The sequence below is a fragment of the Anabrus simplex genome, chromosome 1 (genome assembly GCF_040414725.1).
Source record: "Anabrus simplex isolate iqAnaSimp1 chromosome 1, ASM4041472v1, whole genome shotgun sequence".
NCBI lineage: Eukaryota > Metazoa > Arthropoda > Insecta > Orthoptera > Tettigoniidae > Anabrus > Anabrus simplex.
In genome coordinates, this window is record NC_090265.1 from 792555052 (window position 1) to 792570479 (window position 15428).

Below are 15428 nucleotides of genomic sequence, written 5' to 3' on the forward strand. Positions count from 1 at the left end.
TGTTCAGTCCTCAGCCCTAAGGCATGTTGGATCCTCAACAGCTCCACCATCAGCTGTCATAGATGGCCTAGGCATTACTGAAGAGGCGTATAAGGAAACAACGAGTGAGGTAGTTTATTGTTCCTTATCTCACCAAGCTAGAAGTTGCTATTACATATCAGTCTGCCAAGCCCACTGAAATGCATTCATTAACCGACCCTATGAGCAACATTTTCACAATTCGTAACAAGGACTGGCTGCATAAGGAATGGCATTACTAGCATTGCTCATACCCTGGTCACTTTCATACTGTCAAGGCCAAGGATAAGACAGGTAACAAAATTGCTCTAGCCTATACCAGAAGACTTAGTGCACTGTAAACACTAGGTCCTGCTAGCAAAGGCATCCACAGGAGGTAGAGAGAGAGAATGAAAGAAAAAGAAGGGATCCATCACTTCAAAAAATGAAGTAAGGGATGAATAAAGTCAAAGGCCACGAAGAGCATGAAAATGAGACTCGTAGGCCTTGAATGCTCTTAATACCGTTAGGGTCAGAAAAGAACGAGTTGACCAAGCAATGTTGGACAGGATAGATGAAAGTGAGGAGCCTGGCACAAGTAAGTGGAAGCAAAGCCAGGACTCAGCTAAGGGCCCCACGGTTGCTAACCCATGCTCCCAAGTTGAGAGCCCCTGGGGCCCCTTTGTCTCTTACGACAGGCAGGGGATACCATGGGTGTATTCTTCATCTGCGTCCCCCACCCACAGGGGGTAGGTAAGGAATACAGAACTGAAATTAGTTGTCCATTTCAAGTTTCAAGTACCACCTGCTTGGTTTGCTAGGATTGTAGCATAGTAAGTGAAATCGAATGATGAGATAGCAAAACTAATGCAGTGAGCTCGCAGAGGTATTTTGTGATTTGGCTCTTAGTTACACTGCTCAGATACATGTTGACTCTTGTATGCAGAATTGAAAGCTGACTGGATTGTGGTTATTTTATTCATAAGCTTGAGGTGACAAACAGGAATGTGTATATTACTATTACAGGTTGTTCGTAATTATTACGGATTTCACCTCACGATTACGGTCAAAGGAAAAATTATGGAAAAGTGACATTATCACAAAAGTCAATCTTCTACGGAAAGAAAGGAATAAAGAAGGAAAGATGTTCAATCCTTTCCTGCATTTCTGATCAGTCCTTGTTTCATTGCTTGTGAGTTGGCAGTGGTACTTATTCGATCGTCCTTTTGCTACCTACCAGGTGTATGTATAACTATTTTCCGGTTTGACCAAGAGATGGCACCAGCAAACACTACGCAGCGTATGAATTTGACACATATGTCAGTTTGTTCATCTGACATTAACCTACCAACGTACACAAGTTGAGTCCGCCAAACACTAGCGCCTGTGTTGTATCGTTCAGTGATCATGTAGATGTTTGTGCCTGAAAAAGAACATCTGCAGCATGCATTGCTTTTCCTATTTAATCAAAAGGAAAAAGCTGTGGAAAGTTATAGTTTGCTGGTAGAAACATATGGTGAATACGCTTCATTGATTAGAACATTTGAGACAAGGTTTCAACAATTTAAACGTGGTGATTTCAATGTGAAAGGCAGTGCGTGCTCTAGTGGTGGTGTTGTGTATTATGAACTCTTGAAGCCCGGCACAATCAGTAATGCACAATTTAATCGCCAAGGAACGATTAATTTAAATCACGCATTGATCGAAAGACGACCGGAATGGACCAGAAGACATGGAAAAGTGATTTTTTTTTACACGACATTGCGCCGTCTCACACAGCAAAATCAAGGAAAGGCACCTTGAAATCACTTCGATGGGTCATCCTTCATCACCTGCCATACTGCTCCAACCTGGTGCCATCTATCAAATCAATCAATCACTACTGATCTGCATTTAGGACCGTCGCCCAGGTGGCAGATTCCCTATCTGTTGTTTTCGTAGCCTATGTATGGTTCACCTGAAGATGACCTTGTATATGAGGTCGAAACCGGTCCTGTAATTTAATATATGCAATAAACAAGTATTGATTGGTGGAAATCCTTTCCTATTTTTAATTGTGCAATTCGTCAATATGGAAATGAAGATTATAGATTACGATTTTCTTAAATGATTGCAAAGAATCTCTTTAACATGTGCCAAGCTACCCCATATGGGTACGTACATTTGTTCTAAATCGAGAAGTGTGCGAACCCATTTGGGTGCGCAGTAAGTATGTGTTTCGAAGCTGTATAAAGTCTGTTCATACAGTCTGCTGACCGAGCTCGATAGCTGCAGTCGCTTAATTGCGGCCAGTATCCAGTATTCGGGAGATAGTGGGTTCGAATCCCACTGTGGGCAGCCCGGAAGATGTTTTTCCGTGGTTTCCCATTTTCATACCAGACAAATGTTGGGGCTGTACCTTAATTCAGGCCACGGCCGCTTCCTTCTCAATCCTAGCCCTTTCCTGTCCATCGTCACCGTAAGACCTATCTGTGTCGGTGCGACGTAAAGCAACTTGAAAAAAAAAAAAAAAATACAGTCTGCTGGTTGTCTATTTAAGTACGTGCATAGTCCACCTTCCATTCCTCAATTCCTGTTTTGGCGCGACCCCATATGGGTACGTCAAGAGTGCTTTATAGCGTGACAAAGTCTTTGTCTATCTCGCGCACAGATTGTTTATGTAAGTATGCAGTGCTGTGAGTTTCCTTTCCTTTTTTTAAGACGTTACGAGTAAATCGAGCAGTAAAAGACTTAGTGCAGATAGTCTGGACGATATATTGAACAAGTCGGACAGTTGCAGTGATTTTGAACCCAGTACAGAGCAAATAGCAATCTCGCACGTTCATCCACATTGATGGATTACAGTCTTCAGTATACACTTCCCCACTGTACTTCGGGTTTCTAAGCCATTTGTTGCAACAAATATGACCGTCTTCAACGATATAGTCACTTGTTTCCCATGTTACACAATCATCGCTGCTAGGTTCTCTTACTCAACTTAAATGTTATACAAACAAAATTATATACTTATTCAGTATTCCGTAACTACTAATTCGTCTTATAATATTATTCTGTTACATCCTAATTTACCAATTTTACGTTTTGGCACCAGGGAGTAACTCGATGTTAGTAGCTCACGATACTAGATGGCAATCCTATGAAATTTGGTCTGGCACTCAACGTGTTAAATCGGTGGGGCACACGCTCGCAGAGCAGCACTTCAGAAATTTGAAGGAAGTTGGAAAATGTTTCCATGAATGGTTTGCTGCAAAAGACAAGCAGTTTTCTGGCATGGTATTCATAACTTACCTGAAAGATGGGCAAAAATGTTGAATAAACAAAAAAAATGAATTTCCCTTGATAATTACGTGTTTTTGTTACCACAAAAATTTATGCATGCACCTGGTAAAAGCGTTGTGAAAGTCAATGTGTGAACAAAGGAGTTACTCCAGTACAAATCCTTAAGTAATGTTGTATTTACAGAATTGAGGGCCACATTAAGCACATGTACACTGGAATTGTTTATGGTTCAGGAGACGAAAATGTAATCACAGGAGGAAGGATGTTTGAAGAATACCTACACCGAAAACCATCTGCTGGATGCAAAAAAATGTTACAAAGAGTGTTTTTGTCACTGAATTAATGGATAGTGTGCAAATGTTATTGTGTAATATGATGTACTTTAGAGTAGATTGCAGTCGGGAAGGGAAAAGGGGGTACCATTATCGAGAAGGGAGGACTTACTTCGGACTTGACTCGAAAATTTTCTTCAGGGCGGAGGGTGATTGCTGATAACCCACTTCAGAGGAGGTGGCACCTCTGTATATACATTCAGTTACGGCAAGTCACATCATTCGAGTGTTATGGTATTATCTCCAGTTAAGAATTATTGGTAAATCTAAGACACTGAATGCAGGTTAAACTTCAAAGCTTGAAATTTGTCACCAAACTCAAACTAAAAATAATTCATGCATTAGAGGTTAAAACTGCACTAGTTTCCTGAGCGCTTTGGTGAGCTAGAGAAAGTGTACTGCAGTAGCAACGGTATTTTGTAAATACTGAGAGAATGATTACTTGCACCTAGTCCTCGTCCTGAGGTGGTGCAGCTCTTATCAGGCACATCCCCAATGGAGGTGAGCTACGTGTACCATTTTAACCACATACCAGCCCTCCTGTCATTCTTAAATTTCTGGCAGTACAGTGAAGAGAGAAAGGCCAAGTTAAGAATATGTGCATATAAGCCGGTTTTGTTTGTGGGAATCTTGTGAGATGAATGGACTTGACTGGAGAGTAATGGACTCCAAGATGGGGGTTGTGGGTTAAGGGAACCAGTGGAGGATTTAGGAAGTTAGACTTGGTTTATTGGTTTCACGGCAAGAGTCGTGGAGACAAGAGATAGAAATCTAATTGCTGGTTACAGAGAGTTGTGGAGGTGCTTCAGAACCTAACAGACTGAACAAGGATTGTTTTGTTCACAGGATAGATTAAAACGAAAGACTTTCCCTGGGAGATGTCGTTCAGCTGCAGTAAATGGACTACCCTGAGAAAACTTCAGCCATAGTGTAGCCATGACAAGTGATATTTCTCATCAGGACTGCACCATGCCACAGGCTAAAAGAACAAACACTTCAGATCCATCTAAGCAAGGCACAAGCCTGCAAAATATTGTTTCAGTTTTCATTATTTTTTTAATCAACATTATTTAATGCAAATTGGTCTAATAATGGGAAAATGAAATACAGTGGACGCCGTTTATTGTAATCACGGATGTTATCAACCGTATTATACAATCACTTTTATGAAGTACCGTATGGATAAATACTGAAACATCGAAAATCTTCCGTTTATTATGATCGTGAATTCGGTTTGTTATCACATTAGTTTTCAAGTATCAATATGATTTTCTTACCGGCAAATGCGAGTTCATTAATTCATCCATGCGATCAAGGTATCATTCGCACCATGAAAGCATACACTGAACAAAATGGAAATTGCAACACCCAGGAGTGGTGCTACATTGCTGCAATTGAACATGCAGGACGAGTCTTTGGTTGTGATTCGATGATTAAACTTTCAGGTCCTTCTGACCGCAAGTTTGGACAACAATCAATACAGGATGTGCCAACCACGAGCTGCAATACATTGATGAATTCGTCGAGGCATGGAGTCAATAAGGCCCTGGATCGCTTCCTGAGGAATTGTGGTGCATGCTTGCTGCACTGCACGGGTCAGTTGTTCCAGAGTTGTGGGTGGCTGAGGACGGTTGACCAGTTGTCGACCCATCGTCCCACACATGCTCAATAGGACTGAGGTCCGGGGATCTGGCGGGCCATTCTAAGGTGATGTCGTGGAGAGCTTCTCTGGAGATGCGTGCAGTGTGAACCCGGGCATTGTCCTGCTGAAACATCCCATTAGAAATGTTCGCCATCATAGGGACAACCGCTGGATTGAGTACCCTATCAACGTACTGTCAAGCAGTCATAGTGCCCTCAACAAGCACTAATTGTGATTTCACATTAAAGCCAATAGCTCCTCAGACCATAATGCTTGGTGTTGGCCCTGTGTGCCTCTCGACAATAAGATCTGGGCGGCCCCTCTCCCCGGTACGTCGGCGCACATGATTGCGGCGATCACTGCGGGCAAGACAAAAGCGCGATTCATCACTAAAGATGACCCTATTCCATTCGTCGACCCACGTCGATCTTTCTCGTCACCAGGCCAGCCTTACACGTCGCTGTTGTGGGGTCAATGGAACACCTTCTGCAGGTACACGGGCTCGTAAGCCAGCTGCACGCAGGCGATTACCAACTGTTTGTTGTATAACGTGGGGTGCCACAGCTGCTTGAATTTGCGCTGCTGTTGCATGAGGTTCCATCCAGGTTATCCGAATATTGCGGCGATCCTCTGTCACAGTTGTCTGGCGTGCTGGGCCTGTGCCAGGTCTACGAGTGTGGGTACCTTCATTTGACCACTGTTGCCATACACGTTGTACCATAGATGCCTGTCGGCCAACACGTGCAGCGACAGTCCTTAGTGATAATCCAGCCTCACACAGTCCAATTATCCGAGCCCTCTCAAACGGCGACAGTTGTTGATAGCGTACTCTTCTCTGTCGTCGAGGCATGTTTGACGGGGAACACTTCACTGGACAGACTGCAAGTCAACTACGCTACACCAGAGTCCATATACTGGAGTTGATTCCTCCGCGACCAATCACGTGGGGAGACCTGTAGCAACAATCCAATGGGTCTGAAACTTTGATCGTTTACATACCTACATGGCATCGTTCCATATCTTGAAAATCAACACAAACGACCATTGCCTTCATGGTGTTGCAATTTCCATTTTCTTAAGTGTATTATTGCCATGAAATGTGCACAAGACTCTTAGAAAACATAGAGGACTCGCATAAAACTAGTGCCAATGCCCTTACCAAAACAACCAGCCTTCTTGATGCCTTGAATCTTCTAGCCATGTTGTGGGATAATGTCTCAAATACAATAAGGAACTGTTTCCGGCATGGGGGATTTTTAAGAGTTACCAGAAGTAGAGGAGAATGTTGAACTTTGTACAACAGACTTAATGGAAGATGAATATCAGGAATGGATGAACATTACTGATGCGAAACAGACAGAAGATGACATGTGAGGCAATTACTTCCGCAGAATTAGATATGAGAGGTGAAGAACACGGAGCAGAAGATAGCGATGCTGATGGTGACGATATTGCTGAATCTTCCCAAACACCAACGAATGCTGAAATGCGATGAGGTGTTCAGCGTAGGTCAGTGTATGTATGTGTATGTTTAGTCCTCAGCCCGAAGGCTGGTTGGATCCTCAACAGCTCCACCATCAGCTGTCATAGATGGCCTAGGCATCACTGAAGAGGCGTACTAGGAAAATGAGGAGTGAGGTAGTTTTCCGTTGCTTTCCTCATCCAGCCAGCTGTTGCTATTACATATGTCTGCCAAGCCCACTGAAATGCATGCACCAGCCAATCTTATGAGCAATATTTTCACACCATTCATAGCAGGGACTGGCTGCAGAAGGAATGGCATTACTAGTATCACTCATACCTCAGTCACTTTCATTTTGTCAAAGCCAAGGATAAAGCTGAGACAGATCAATGAAAGTAACAAAATTGTTCTAGCCCATACCAGAAGACATAGTGCACTGTAAACACTAGGTCCCGCCAGCAAAGGCACATACCTAGGTCAGTGGACTTCCAAAAATATTATGAATATGAGATTAATTAATGAACTTTTGAGAGACAACCAGTTGCAAACAACAATTAGAGACTATTTTACTTAGCTGAAAACAGTTAACTGTATTGCAGAGCTGTGTACCGATATGTTTCATTGTAGTGCATGTAGGTTATGAATAGATACAATAAGCTACCTGTAAATTTTTATTTTTTGGCTACTGTTATCAATCGGTTAATGTTATCAAATTATCTGCATCCCAGAGTGATCATAATAAGCGGTCTCCACTGTTTGGTTTATGCTGAACGCTAAACATAATCACCACCCCCATCTATGTGAACTTCTGGCAAGTGAGAATCCAATTTTTCAAGGGTTGTGTAAGAATATCAAAAGTTTGACACTGTAAATTAACTGTAACGCTTGAAACTTTAAATTAAGTGCAATTGCTTGAAACTTTCAAATCTCTGCTTTAATTGATCTACAAGTAGGCCCTAGGCCTAAATTGGCAATGATCGGCTGCTCTACTGATACCGGCTAACATTCAGCATAAAATACTGGACCAGTCTCAACAGACACATCCCCATTGAGTAAGAAATTTTGAAGATGAAAAACATCAGCACTCTCAATATTTAATATTTCTACAGGGAAGAAAAAAAAATAAGAAAGAAAAAAAAACTGGTAACATGACACCCTGAAGATGTCCTGCATCACTGCAGCTGTCAGAGCAGTTCTGGATAGAAGCATTAATGCAAAGCACTGTCACTGCAATGGATGTAGCGAGAATATAGCATTGCGTATTAAACCTATTCTTCTGCTTTCAAATTTTTTTTTCAGGTGAAAACTTTAAGTACAATTTTTGAGGCTTGCTTACTTTAAAATGTGCTCATTTTTGTTCATCTGTTCACAGTAGGTAGGTTTGAAAGCTTGTTGCACTATCAGATTTAACAAACTTTGTCGGATTTACTCAAATCATATTCCTATGTCTGCTCTAGTCTTCCTCCGAGAAGTCCAATATTCCCACCTTGAGTTTTTTTGAAACTTGCTGGCATTTCCTGGTATGGTGTCTATAATAACAAGCCACCATGGAACTGAATTACCGGTTTTCTGAATACCTGTCAGTACTGTATAGTAAGAATATGCCACAAAGTTGGAAGTTTGATTATGAAGAAGTTTGCTTTTGTATTGAAAAATCGGAATGATTTGGAGGTCGAGTCGTATTGAGGAAGGGGATTAATTCTACATTCCATTTTTTACTATTCTGGTGATGTAGTTCCTTTGAATTATTGGGCTGTGATATTGCGTATTAATTTGGGTTCTTCAGTATGCATGGTAAATTTCCATTTGATTCAAAGGAACCCGAGAGTGATTCTCTTCATTTTTAAAGAAGACTTTTATTCGAAAGACGCTAAATGTTTAAGATTCATAATCCATTCATAATTTATTTTCTAGATCAAGAGCGATTATATTTTGTGTTATGAAATAATGTTTCATTATGGTGTAAGTTATTGGATTGATTTGTTGGTTATTGAACGGCGATGTCTTTATCGTCTTGTATTGACACACAAAGTGCGGTAATATCTCTCCCATGGAACTTCTCTAATTTTGTGGACTTGGAAAGAATAACAGGTGTTACTGTGTATGGTAGGTAAGGTTATAGTTAACTTGGCAAATTATATAAAATTGTCTTTCATCGCACTGCGATGAAAGCGGAAGTGCAAAAGATCATACCAAGTACCAAGTTTTGGTATGATGGATATTGTAAATTTTGTTTTAATCGGTTTTAGATTTTAAAATCATCATTAATTGTTTGCAGTTTAAAGCTGAAGAGATCCCAGATTTGAGCAGCGAGTCTCTTGAATTATGGAAGGTTACTCTAACGTTGATAGTAGTCACGAAGATTTTGACGATTTAGATATTGAAGGAAGAAATGCAAGATCTGAGGAACATAGTGGTGAAGAAGATTCTTTGGAAAGAAAGGTATGGAATTAAAACAAAGGGAAGTATAATATTTGTGATATATAGTGAAATGGACTAATTTTGACATTGTTGCTGTGGTCAGAATAATACAGCTTGCTGTAGTTTGACTGCCACTTGATACATTTTGTCATTGAAGAACAGTTCATTTTTATCATTAGTTTTTGAATGATAAAATTACTGTTTTCTTATAGTTCATTTTCTGCTTTATATAAAGGTGTTTTATTATTGGATTACAGTTAATTTAAAGGTCGGAATTACTGGTATGAACTTCATCTAATTAGGCAGAATATGTAATGTTAGTGTTGGTTAACATAAGTGTACTGTTTTCAAACTACTATTAAAATAAAAACACCGAACAAAGATTGTTTGCTTGTTTTCGTTTTTCGTTAGGAATAGATACCTCATTTCCACTTCATTCAGATACATCATATTTTAGAAAAGTAATTTTTAATATAATATCATTGGTATCTCAAGTCAAGCTTGAACAAAATAATTTATAAAAATAATCCTTTTACAAAGTTAAATCATTTATGCTAGTCTTACGGGAGGCACTGGTGCATAGTAACGGAACACTTTTACTGCACTGAATTATTTGTTTCTCCTCTATGTGTAACATCAGGTTAGATGTAAGGAATGTAAAATATATTAAGTCTTACTGAATTTATGTACAGAATGTTGTTATATGCTTCATATATATGTGTTTTTAAGTCAGTCTAGTAATCTTAAATATTATGCTATATTTGGGAACTTCCTCGCTCCGACTCGTGCTGCAGATTCTGTCGCAAACAAATTATAGCCTGTCACGAAAGAGCAAAATGTTAATTGGATATATTTTAATGGATTTTTCTTTTCCACATGTGTATGTTGAGCAGTTCTAGTACAGAATTTGAAGAAAGAGTGAGAATACAGAATAATATAATTTTACTTGCCATAGCTTTATTTTTGCTTGGGCAGTTAGTATTTACAGCTGAACCACACAAGTAGAATAGGAACAAACATGCTAAAATTTTCTGTTGTATTGTGATAGACTAAGCATTCAACGGATTGCTTATGGTGATAAAAGATGCTCCTAAAGCAAGCAGTACTGCTCTCTCTCAAAATTTCTAAATGAAAATGTCTAATAAATTATTATACTTGATGAACAATCCGTTAATTGCATTTAATGACCACAAATGTAAGAGTAAAAGCTGATTTGACACTGTGCTGCTAAGGTGACATTTTCTTCTGATTATCATATTAAATGAAGGTTTTTGTTTTTGTAGGAAGAGGAAATGTTTTTTTGTTACTTTATATATCAGAATGTTCACTGAATATGAGGCTGTTACATTTTTCTGTAACTGCTGATTTTAGCTCTTTAAATGTGTGTATTTATGTCCCTAATTATGCCAAATATTTAAGTTCATTCCCGTTATCATGACGACCATTACTATAACTGTACATGTAAATGAGAGAATGAACAATTTTAGGTAGCAGTTGCGAAGAGATGGCTAATTGCTGTTAATAAATATACCTGTTGCTGTCTTTCATGACTATTGGCAGCGGATGATATTTTGATTTAATTCCATTTTATTACTACAGTCGTAACTTAGATGTTTGGGTGTGTGTTGTAGATGAAGCTATGATTGTAGGACGAAGGCTAAACACACAAAACTGAGGAAAAGGAATATATATATATTTTTTTTGGACTCATCATGATCACCCACGCAACCTGATTTTCAACAGCAGCAGTTACGCAAAAAGAACGCTTCCAGTCACTATGTATTACATTCGGAAGAACAACTCATAACATATGCTGATTGTTTGGCACGCGTTCTACCAGAGCACGGCTTTATTCGGAAGGAGTGGCTTCTGCTACACATACACCAACTGGAATATCAGAGACCATCTCCAGAAACCATTTCGGAATAGATTCTCACTGTTTGGACTCTATAGTCGGAAACAAAACCATTTTTTAAAGTTTCAAAAAAGACGGGACCTTGAATGCTCTCGATCCATGGCTGACAAGATGGCAACTTTGCAACTTCTCACAGACTTTCGTTTTAGGCATATTGAAAGCAGCTGAATGACTGAAGCTCCCTCAGAAACCAAGGTCATTCAGTGTGTTGAAGGAGGAAGAGGGAAGGAAAAAGAGATATGAATAGTGTCAAATTGCAGAATTGTCTCTGCTTCATTGTAAACAATAGCCTGGTTTTCAGGAATTGACCCAACCAGCAAACAATAGTCCTTATCTGCTAGAGACATTCTGTACTCTACTTTTCAATGGATCTTCATTAGAAGTGTATTCCAGTCTGTTGTGAAAAATAATTTCTATAGCTTACCCTGATGTTTATAAAACTAAATTCAAATGAAAATTACAAAAATAGGTCGTTATGAGATTTTGTTCAACATATGCCACAAAACTAAAATAGGTCTAAATATGCATTTATATGCCCAAACCTATTTTATTTGGATTACTATGCTTGGAAATGTGTTGAAAATCCAGGACTACATGATATAATGTAAAGGAAAATAATGACTTGTAGAAATCCATCTCCTAGAAATGACTGTCAAAAGAAAAATTATGTAAACTAGTACGGAACAAAGACTAAACAGACAGAGCATGTTGATAAAGGTGAATCAGTACAAAATATTTGTAATCTTCTTAATGTTGGGAAAAGCACGGTTAATAATCGGTGCTGTAGTAGAAAGTCAGTTGAGAGTTTCTGTGAAGTGGAGAGAGAAAATGTACTTTCAACATGCCACACCTTAAGAAAACCTAAAAATGAATTGGTAGATGAAGCGTTGTGGGTTTGGTTCAAGCAAGAACAACAAAAAGGTGCTCCTATAGGTGGTGCAATTCAAAATTAGAGGACTTTTTGGCTACCGGTACGCTAGAAGAAACGTCATGGTATTCATCTTCTTGGCATTCATGGTGAAAAGTTTTGAGCTGACAACACAGCAGCAAGTGATTTAAAAAAAATGTTTACTGACATTACCCAAGGGAACCTTAACTCCAGAGCAAGTGGATAATATTGATGAAAGGGGCAAAATTTCAAACTTTTTCTTAAAAAAAAAAAAATACTTTTGCTGGTACTAAGGAAATTTTAGCCCCGGGTTTTAAGGCCAGTGAAAAAATAATTACAGTTGCATTTTATTCATATACCTCAAGCACCCATAAGCTGCCCCTTTTTGTGATTGGTAAATCGTCAAAACCAAGGGCTGTTAAGAACTAGAACATGTCATCCCTTCCAGTGTACTATAGGTCACAAAAATTAGCTTGGACGGTCTCTTATCTGTTTAAGGAGTGGTTAATATGTGAATTTGTTTCTGAAGTGAAACACCACTTGATGAATTTGAAGTTGCCAGCAACAGCATTGCTATTGCTAGACAACATGCCCACCCATCCAGAGGAACTTGTATATGAATGTGAGAGTGGTATTAAACTCTTATTTCTGCCACCGAAAGTAACAAGCATTGCACAGTCAGTAGACCAAGGGGTCATGAAATGTTTTAAGAGGAAATGCCATTGAAAACTTCTTTCAGAGATTTTAGTAAAGCTGGATAATTACAATTCAAATTTGATTGAGGGCTTGAAGAAAATCAACATGAAAGATGTGATTTACATGGTGGCTGAGGCATATGATGAAATATGTGCATTCACACTTGTAAACTCTTGGAGAAAAGCCTAACCAAATGTACAAGACATTGTTGAAAAATGTAAAAAAGAAACCCTTAAAGCAGATGACTAGCCTAATCTTCACGTTTCTCATCATGATGGTGCTGCAACCGTCACATGACCTACAACTGCCTTACTTGTATGATCGTGTAGTATGACATTCTAGATTGGATTAATGGTGAACAAGAACTTGACAATGAAATATTAAGTTATATGATGAAGAAATTGTGCAAGATGTTATTTGGCAGGACTTAGAAAGAGAAGTAGAAATAGTCAATTAAAAGAAAATGAAGATGTAAAAAATAAGTCACACCGAGAGAAATGCAGCTTTACAATTGGCAGCGACCTACATCAAGCAGCAGACTGAAGCAACAACAGTTGATGTAATGTTTATAAAGAAGTGGCATGATTTTTTTCTATAGAAGCAGTTGATACAAAAAAACAGAGAAAGAGAATAATTTTTTTTTTTTTATTTCTGCTGAGTTTGTTACAGTACTACGCTGTAATTTGAGTTACTTTCGTTTACAACATTATGTGATTTTTAAGCAAAGTGTTCGGGTGGTTTTAGAAATTAAATCCTTTGTAATATATTTTTCTGCATTTAATTTTTCACTTATTGGGAGAGATACTTAAATAGTGTATGGAGACATAAAGACATCAACTCATTTGGGTGATACTCTTGGTAAAGACATGTTAGTACTACTTACCTTATAATTGATTTTTCATTTATGTACTTATTGGTATTTACAGCATATTGTCGGTTAGTCCAGCCTAGGGTCTGGTTCCAAAGTGGCTGAACTAGAGGGAGTCTACTGTTTCGAGGTATTGCAAAATACAAACTGCATGTGCCTTTCTTCACCTGTCCCAGGGAACAATCACGATGTGCTCTGTAACAGACAAAAGTAATCATTTTCCTGGCTCTTTCTTCAATTTATTGGGGTTGCCACTGCTTCATGGCCAGATGCCCTTCCTGACGCTAACCCTTTGTGGCTGGAAGTATTCACTATTGCGTGTTTCTGTGATGGTGGCAGTGTAGTGTGTTGTATGAAGAGAAGTGTATTAAGACAAATGCAAACACACAATCCCTGAGTGAGAGGAATTAACCATACATAGCTAAAAATCCCCAGCCCATCAGGAATCAAACCCGGGGCCCGCTGACCCGAAGGCTTGTATGCTGGCCATTCAGTTAAGGAGCTGGACCTGTAGCAGATACCAGTATTGTGCATGTGCAGTTAACGGTACTACCAGGTGACTTTATGGCAAAATTTCCGACCGTGTTGTATATAAAGAACAAAATGGTCTGAAAACTTTTTTTTTCAAATTCAAATAAAAATGATAATGCATTCTTTAAAATTGCTCACATTTTCCTGAAAATACAGTTCATCACTGTAATATCCAAACATTAATTCACAGTTATTTTTAATTTTGTGTGACTATTGTTAGCCGAGTGCAGCTCTTGTAAGGCAGACCCCCCGATGAGGATGGGCGGCATTTGACATGAGTAGGTAACTGCATGTTATTGTGGTGGAGGATAGTGTTATGTGTGGTGTGTGAGATGCAGGGATGTTGGGGACAGCACAAACACCCAACCCCCGGGCCACTGGAATTAACCAATGAAGGTGAAAATCTCCGACCCGGCCGGGAGTTGAACCCGGGACCCTCTGAACCGAAGGCCAGCACGCTGACCATTCAGCCAATGAGTCGGACAATTCACAGTAATGGAATTGCCATTGAAGGGTTTCAATCGTGACGGTCTGTGGAGAAAAGAGAAAGAAGGTGCAAAAATGATGCTTTTTACTTTCATTATGTTTATCTTTTTTGCGATGTTTTCATGCCTCTTCTTGTCAGACTCTGCAGTGGTGTGGTGAAGAGAGAAAATATAGAAGAATTTAAATTTGTGTACTGCATATGATACTAATGTTTTATTTATATGATGCCGTAACATGCACAACTGCTCCTTTATTTCTTATGGAGTTCCAGAGTTGGTTCTGAAGCCGAACTTTCAGAGCTCGAGTTGGATCTTGTTCATTTTATATCTTGAATTTAACATGACTCGATTTAGTTCCTGTAAGTTATGGGCCTTGAATTATACACTCTTGCTCATAAAAACTAGAACACCTTGCAAGACTAGAGATAAGAAGTTCATATTCACAGGACATGTGAATTAGTATGTTCTGAGGAAATGATTGGCATTTGAACCATGTCGGCCCTCAGGTTCAAGGGCCACATCGATATCTTGGCGAACCACTACCGACCGGTAAAATGTGCTTGCGGATCTCGTCACTATAAACTGAAGGTAATGGATCAGTTTGACTTGAGCAGACGTGCAGGATGCCTTGCAGACGTATGTGAGAACCATACCGTCAAATGAGTTAGTTTGAAAGAAGGCACGGTATTGGCATGAGAGAACGTGATGCATCCATCTGGGATATTGCTGCTCTTGTGGGACGAAGTGTGTCAGCAGTGCAGCGGGTGTTGTGCAGAATGGTTTACAGAAGGCCGTAGAGCACGAGATGGGTCTGGTCGCACCACCCAGACCCCCTCCCCCAAGAAGATAGATACCACATCCGAATGGCATTGTAGGACAGATCGGCGTTCTCCTCGGCTTGGGCGCAACAA

The 15428-nt window shown here is 39.4% G+C and overlaps 1 protein-coding gene across 2 annotated transcripts in view; it reads left to right on the top strand.

The window, feature by feature from the left end:
- LOC136857534 (uncharacterized protein CG7065) overlaps positions 1-15428 on the top strand; it is a 288117-nt gene that overhangs the window by 21535 nt on the left and 251154 nt on the right. For both annotated transcript variants that reach the window (XM_067136264.2, XM_067136263.2), the window contains exon 2: positions 8991-9154. In XM_067136264.2, the coding sequence (XP_066992365.2) occupies positions 9038-9154 (117 nt within the window). In that variant the 5' untranslated portion in view covers positions 8991-9037. The remainder of the gene's footprint in view (positions 1-8990; positions 9155-15428) is intronic.